Raw genomic sequence first — 8186 nt, forward strand, 5'->3', positions numbered from 1 at the left:
GCCAGCTAGTGACCACTCTGCATAGCTTTCTCCATCCAGTACATGAGTCATCTCAATAAATGCCAACCTGCTAAAAAAAAAAACACTCAATCATCTCTAACATGTGGGCTTGAACATGTGGATGGGGGAATGGCTAGAGCATATACTGTACGACTCTGACTCAGTGCCCAGTGATGAAGCTGTGAGGATCCCTCTCTGTCCGCGAGAAGTTCCATAACATAACAGCAATTTGCTTGCATCAGCAACAATAATCCCACGCTACAGTGATGAAGAGGCTGTCATTATCCTCCTCACTACTCATCTGCCAGATGATTTAAGGCTTGGTACATGTTCATGATGTGACTGGCGCTCATCTGAAGTGTGTGATGGCCTTAATGAGAAGGTTGTGGTAAAAGGGTGGAGATGGCTCCTCTGATCTCACCAGTGGAACATACCAGTAGCCTACTGCTGCTGAAAGTGTCTCTATCTTCACAATCAACTTTGCAGTACTGTATTTATTAGAAAAGGCAAAAGCAAGGTGATGCAAGGTCAAGTCATCATGTGTAATAACACAGTTTTAAAATCGTGTTGTCTATAAGTAGGGCAGGGTAGTAGGATACCTTATCACTACAGAAAAACATCTCAAATGAAGTCTAGCAGTACCTGGTGATAAATTAATTTCTCGAGACGTTTCCTCGAAGTCTAAACAGACCCTGCCTGGGCGAAGGAAATCAGTCACAGCAACACCGCACACTTACGTAAGGACATCCATGGTATCCAAGCTCGTAACTATGAACCTCCTCTTAGACAACATGGCGCATGTGTACAGCTGCACTGCAAATATAGACGATACATCCAGTTAGGTGGAAAATAATTMACTTATGCTTACCTAAGTGTAGCACCTAAACTAGACTTTGGCGACATTACCTATCGAATGYGGACGCTCGTGCCTGTTCACTTTGACCACAGCATCAGACTCTGGTCTCTGCGCGCTGACAACTTTGCGCGAGCTCACCTGCTTACAATGAAGACGAGAGAGCGTTTCAGGTCCTGAATGCTCTTTTGGAGTTAGTTTCAAATGATTTGATGTTTTGTTACTGCGGGTAACGTGTATGAGGGTATTGTGAGTTCTTTTAACTTGTTTTAGTTAAGAAAAGAGCAATGTGACTGCGACCTAAACGAGACTTTTCAACTGATGAAGAAATGCTACTCAACATTACGAGAGAAAACCACACACCACTGCATCAGGCGGAAAGGGAGAGAGATAGACTCCCTCCAATTTCCAGTAATTCCAGCTCTGTTAGTATGAAATGTTTTAAAATATTTTTCATATTCTTTAAATGTGTTTTCATGTCCAATTAAGAAATAAAGTAACAGTTTTCATGTGGGATCAATGTAACAATGAAGTCATAAAATGTCAATTTATTTCATTGCATAATGATAACTTAACCATTTCAATGACCTCAGAGCTTATCCTTTTGGAAATGTGTTGATGTTAAAACTAAGGGTGGGACCTTTTGGCCAGCTCTTCCTAACCCATTTATGTTATAAAACAGCATAGCAGCTTTGTGAGTAATATACCACATTATCACTGTAACAAAGCCCAAACATTATACACAAACAAAATGTACAGTATCAGACTTTTATTTTGGTGGCCTATGTGCTACAGTACTTGCTGTGAATGAATAGTATTCTATACTGTTATAGTTCCAATCGATACTGTTAAAATTCCGGGACCTGATGTCAATTTTTTGACATGTTTAGACAGGCAGCCTATTCTGTTCTTTTATTAACTGATTGGTCCTTTGACCAATCAGATCAGCTCTGAAAAATATCTGATGTGAAAAGATCTTATGTGATTTGTCAAAAGACCAATTTGTGGAAAAAAGATCAGAATTGGGCCGCCTGTCTAAACGCAGACAATGATGTCTGTCAAATGAATTGTGATTTTTATCGTAGGGACTTGATCGTGGACCAAAGCTGCCATATCCGTCTCTCAACTTCATCTCAAACCACAGAAAGGAGGATGGTAGCCACAGCCTCTCCTCCCAGTTTATCCTTCCTGGCATACGGCATGGTATGGTCCGTCATGGTAACCCTAATGTTCACATTACCTCATTCAAGAGTCAACTTGAATAGTAAGCAACAGTCTTTTGTGAACTGAGATTTCTGAAGCTCACAGGCAGCCCAATGACACAGGCAACGCAATAATTTTTTTCATTAAATGCTCTGAAAAAKATCTGATGTGAAAAGATCTGAGCCGATTGGTCAAAACATAAATGAGTGAAAAAAAGATCAGAATTGGGCTGCCTGTGTAAACGCAGCCATAGTGAACCAATATCAAAGTGCCTGCAAGAAGCATTTACTCAAGTATTATCTATCATGTGCTACCAATATGGCTACCTAACACATTTTTGATATTGTTACCTTCAGGTACAGGGTACACTTTGAGACTTAATAATAACACTAAGAGGCTTAAAAGGAAATCATTTTCACACAGCGCTCCCAAAAGAAAGTTTCAATTTCAAAGTGACCCATACAGGCTGTTTTGAATTAATGTGCGATGCTCCAGGCAGATGTGTTGTCGTGGCTTCCTATTCTTGAGATCAAAGATGTTAGAGGAGACTTGAGCATCAATACTTGATGCAGATGAGGGAGACAAAGGCCCATTCACAACTGCTGTTCCTTTATAGGGAGAACTTGTTCTGGGTGTAATGACCACGACCGTTGTGTGGGCTGGCGACGGAAGTTTTCAAAAGATGTTAATATATTGCTGTCACTTATACTTGAAAATATGGAGAGTTCATTGCCCTACGCTGCTCATTGTTGTGATATGAGAAGAAAAAAACATTTATGCAGGTTTCATCTTGTTATATACGGTTCATTGAGATTGTTAAACTATAATTTGTAACAAAACAAGCAAGTATAGAGTAGAGAATCATCCTACCATCTAAACAGCTGTGAAATATATTTTCCATAACCCAAAATATTGTATTTTCAACTGTTTGAAGCTGGTGTACAAAACCAAAAGTAAAAGACGCAAAAACGAAACATAAGAATGTGAAGCATAGAAGTGCTGCACATAGAACAGGTCTAYMGCTTYTTAGACTTGCYTTCAATGAGAATGACAGATCTATAACTCACATGCATTTTTATTATTCAGGGATGATACATTTGGATAATAGTGTTTGTGTGTTTTTTTTATATATGTGTTTTGTTACTCCGCCTGCAGGTAGAGAGCTTCCCCCCATCTGTCCTAATGTCAGACTGAAGCATCAACATCAACATCGCATCACTGTTGACAACCTGCCTCCTGAGGTTAGGGCTCGCTTTGCCTCTGACCCAGTCATGCCCCTCCGCACCAAGACTGTCAAAGAGTTTCAGTAAGTATACACAGTAAGTACACACACACACACACATTATTATCATTCAGAAATTACTTTTAATATTTGTCTAATGTTTACTAGGGAGGACATTGAGAGGGCAACAGTCTCAGGCGATTGGAAACACGTCCACGATTTCTACTTGACCACGTTCGGCTCCTTTTTAGAACTGAATGCTGCCTTTAAGGTGGGTAATCCCCATGTCTGTGCCATGTTCAATTCTGAGGTTTCGTATTTGTATTGTCAGTCAAGCCAGTGCTATTTATACAGCATGATTTATAAGGACTTATTGCACTACTATGTCATTTGTATAGATAAGTGTGATGGTAAAATTGCTAAAGCAACCATGCTAATTTTGAAATGTGACTGATCAACGCAAATAAAAGGTGATCATTGTTTTGGTATTAAAAGTCGGTGAATAAAGTATTTCTGGGAGCCAGGTAAAGGGGAATTTGGAGAGTTGTTTTTGAGTCTGTAAATGAATGAAGTCATTTAGAGAGTCGGGAAGAAAAGCACCTGTGCCTGGTTTCCATAGAGAGGGTTATTCATAAGAGCAGGACCTATAAGAGAATGTATGATTATATACGCAACAGTTGGGTAAATGTTTAGCATGTGTCATGGTCGGTTTGCATTGCTTCCTAGAGGGTCTAGGATAATTATGTCATAACAAAGTATAATTAAGCAATAAGGCCCAAGGGGGTGTTGTATATGGCCAATATACCATGGCTAAGTTCTTATTTACAATGCAACACAGAGTGCCTGGAGTGCCTGGTATATTGGCCTTATATCACAAACCCCCGAGGTGCCTTATTGCTATTATAAACTGKTTACCAACATAATTAGAGCAGTAAAAAATAAAAGTTTTGTCATACGGTTTGATATACCATGGCTGTTAGCCAATCAGCATTCTGGGTTCGAACCACCCAGTTTATAATTAAGCAATAAGGCCAGAGGAGGTGTGGTATATGGCCAATATAAGGGCTGTTCTTAGGTACGACGCAACACGTGCCTGGATACGTCCTTTAGCTGTGGTATATTGGCAATATATTGGCAATATACCACAAACCCCCGAGGTGCCTTATTGCTTAAACTGGTTACCAACGTAATTAGAACAGTAAAAATAAATGTTTTGTCATACCCATGGTATACGGTCTGATATACCACTGCTGTCAGCCAATCAGCATTCATGGCTCAAACCACCCAGTGTATAATATAGAATATTAGCCTTCCCCCAAAGGGAACCAGACTTGAACTGAGCGAGTCACCAATAAGTGTAAAGTCTTGGCCAAAGTTTTGACAATGACACAAATATAAATTTTCACAAAGTCTGCTGCCTCAGTTTTGTATGATGGCAATTTGCATATACTCCAGAATGTTATGAAGAATGATCAGATGAATTGCAATTATTTGCAAAGTTCCTCTTTGCCATGCAAATGAACTGAATCCCCCCAAAATATTTCCACTGCATTTCAGCCCTGCCACAAAATGACCAGCTGACATCATGTCAGTGATTATCTCGTTAACACAGGTGTGAGTGTTGACGAGGACAAGGCTGGAGATCACTCTGTCATGCTGATTGAGTTCGAATAACAGACTGGAAGCTTCAAAAGGAGGGTGGTGCTTGGAATCATTGTTCTGCCTCTGTCAACCATGGTTACCTGCAAGGAAACACGTGCCGGCATTGCTTTGCACAAAAAGGGCTTCACAGGCAGGATATTGCTGTCAGTAAGATTGCACCTAAATCAACCATTTATCATCAAGAACGTCAAGGAGAGCGGTTCAATTGTTGTGAAGAAGGCTTCAGGGTGCCCAAGAAAGTCCAGCAAGCGCCAGGACCGTCTCCTAAAGTTGATTCAGCTGCGGGATCGGGGCACCACCAGTACACAGCTTGCTCAGGAATGGCAGCAGGCAGGTGTGAGTCCATCTGCACGTATGAAGTGAAGGGTGAATAGTTAACATTTTTGGAGGATGGCCTGGGTGTCAAGAAGGACAGCAAAGAAGCCACTTCTCTCCAGGAAAAACATCAGGGACAGACTGATATTCTGCAAAAGGTACAGGATTGGACTGCTGAGGACTGGGGTAAAGTCATTTTCTCTTGATGAATCCCTTTCCGATTGTTTGGGGCATCCGGAAAAAAGCTTGTCCGGAGAAGACAAGGTGAGCGCTACCATCAGTCAGTCCTGTGTCATGCCAACAGTAAAAGCATCCTGAGACCATTCATGTGTGGGGTTGCTTCTCAGCCAAGGGAGTGGGCTCACTCACAATTTTGCCTAAGCAACAGCCATGAATAAAGAATGGTACCAACACATCCTCCGAGAGCAACTTCTCCCAACCATACAGGAACAGTTTGGTGACGAACAATGCCTTTTCCAGCATGATGGAGCCACCTACCATAAGGCAAAATTAAACTAAGTGGCTCGGGGGAAAAAACATCGATATTTTGGTCCATGGCCAGGAAACTCCCCAGATCTTAATCCCATTGAGACCTTGTTGGTAATCCTCAAGAGGCAGGTGGAACAACAAAAACCCACATATTCTGACAAACTCCAAGCATTGATTATGCAGAAATGGGCTGCCATCAGTCAGGATGTGGCCCAGAAGTTAATTGACAGCATGCCAGGGCAGATTGCAGAGGTCTTGAAAAGAAGGGTCAACACTGCAAATATTGACTCTTTGCATCAACTTCATGTAATTGTCAATAAAAGCTTTGACACTTATGAAATGCTTGTAATTATACTTCAGTATTCCATAGTAACATCTGGCAAAATTATCTAAAGACACTGAGGCAGCAGACTTTGTGAGAATTAATATTTGTGTCATTCTCAAAGCTTTTGGCCACGACTGTAGACTAAACTAACTGTCACGGCCGTTTAAAGGAGTGGACCAAGGCGCAGCGTTTTGGCGTACATACTTATTTATTTACCGATACGGCAACAAAAACATAAATATCAAACCGACATGTGAGGCCAACGTAGTGCATCCAGGCACTAACAAGGACAACTACCCACAAAACCAAACTTGGAAAATGGCAACCTAAATAGGCTCCCCAATCAGAGACAACGATTAACAGCTGTCTCTGATTGGGAACCATCCAGGCCACCATCAACCGCATACCCTAGACAATAACAAAATCCCCATAGATAAGCAAAAACCCTAGACAAGACAAAACCATAGACAATACAAAAGACTAAACAAACCACCCTTGTCACACCCTGACCTAACCAAATAAAAAGAGAAACAAATATAACTAAAGTACAGGGCGTGACAGTACCCCCCCCCCCCCCCAAAGGTGGCGGACTCCGCGCGCAAACCGCTAACCTAATATGGGGGTCTGGGTGGGCCATCTCCCACGCCGGTGGCGGCTCTGGTGAGGGACGCAGACCCCCGCTACCACTCTGGCTTTACCCATTGGTGGCGCTATCTAGAGCGGGGAACCCCTCGCCGCGGCCCCGGGCAGTGAGGGAGGCTCCTGGCAGCTCCGGGCAGGAGGGAGGCTCTGGCAGCTCCGGGCAGAGGGAGGCTCGGCAGCTCGGCAGGAGGGAGCTCCGTGGCAAAGCCTCCGGGAGAGAGGGGAAGGCCTCCGGCAGCTCCATTGTCGCAGGAGGGAGGCTCCGGCAGCTCCGGGCAGGAGGGAGGCTCGCGGCAGCTCCGGGCAGGAGGGAGCCTCCGCAGCTCCGGGGCAGGAGGGGGCTCTCGGCAGCTCCGGGCAGGAGGGCGGCTCCGGCAGCTCAGGACAGAAGGGCGGCTCCGGCAGCTCAGGACAGACGGCGGCTCCGGCAGCTCAGGCAGCTCAGGACAGACGGGCGGCTCTGGCAGCTCAGGACAGACGGGCAAACCTGGAGGGAGGAGACGGAGACACAGCCTGGTCCTCGGAGGAGGCACAGGATAGACCAGGCCATGGAGGCACACTAGAGGTCTCGAACTAAGGACCTGCACAACCCGTCCTGGCTGGATGGTGATTTTACCCCGGCACTTGCGGGGCGCAGGCACAGGACGCACTGGGCTGTGCAGACACACGGGAGACACAGTGCGCAGAGCCGACGCAGGATATCCTGGCCCGAGGAGACGCACTGGCTGTCTGGAGAGCAGGGCTGGCACCAACCGCCCTGGCTGGATCCTCACCCTAGCCCGGCAGATGCGGGGAGCTGGGATGTAGCGCACYGGGCTAAGAGCGCGTACTGGGAACACCGTACGCTCCACCGCATAAACCGGTGCCTGCCCAATACGACGCCCGCCACGGTAAGCACAGGGAGTTGGCTCAGGTCTCCTACCTGACTCAGCCACACTCCCCGTGTGCCTCCCCCCCCAAAAAAAACAGTTGGGGGCTGCCTCTCGGGCTTCCTTGCCAGCCGTGTTCCCTCGTAATGCCGGTTCCCTTTTCCTGCTGCCTCCGCTCTCCTGGCTGCCTCCACCTGTTCCCATGGGAGGCGATCCCTACCAGCCAGGATCTCCTCCCATGTGTAGGATCCCTTGCCGTCTAGAATGTCCTCCCATGTCCATGAGTCCAGATTGCACTGCTCCTGGCTCCCACGCTGCTTGGTCCTTTTTTGGTGGGTAGTTCTGTCACGGCCGTTTAAAGGAGTGGACCAAGGCGCAGCTTTTTGAGCGTACATACTTATTTATTTATTTATTTACCGATGTCGCCAACAAAAACAATAAATATCAAACCGACACGTGAAGCCAACGTAGTGCATCCAGGCAACTAACAAGGACAACTACCCACAAAACCAACTTGGAAAATGGCAACTTAAATAGGCTCCCCAATCAGAGACAACGATAAACAGCTGTCTCTGATTGGGAACCCATCCAGGCCACCATCAACCT

At 45.2% G+C, this 8186-nt stretch overlaps 1 protein-coding gene across 1 annotated transcript in view; it reads left to right on the top strand.

Annotated features, from left to right (window-relative positions):
- The first annotated feature begins 763 nt into the window (after window positions 1-763).
- Window positions 764-8186, top strand: part of LOC111977375 (probable E3 ubiquitin-protein ligase HECTD2) — a 45521-nt gene continuing 38098 nt past the window's right edge. Inside the window, exons 1-4 of the mRNA XM_024006763.3 lie at window positions 764-1278; window positions 1939-2056; window positions 3212-3362; window positions 3447-3549. Coding sequence (XP_023862531.1) covers window positions 1183-1278; window positions 1939-2056; window positions 3212-3362; window positions 3447-3549 — 468 coding nt within the window. The 5' untranslated portion in view covers window positions 764-1182. The remainder of the gene's footprint in view (window positions 1279-1938; window positions 2057-3211; window positions 3363-3446; window positions 3550-8186) is intronic.

This window comes from Salvelinus sp. IW2-2015, linkage group LG18, assembly GCF_002910315.2.
Source record: "Salvelinus sp. IW2-2015 linkage group LG18, ASM291031v2, whole genome shotgun sequence".
In the NCBI taxonomy this organism is placed as follows: domain Eukaryota; kingdom Metazoa; phylum Chordata; class Actinopteri; order Salmoniformes; family Salmonidae; genus Salvelinus; species Salvelinus sp. IW2-2015.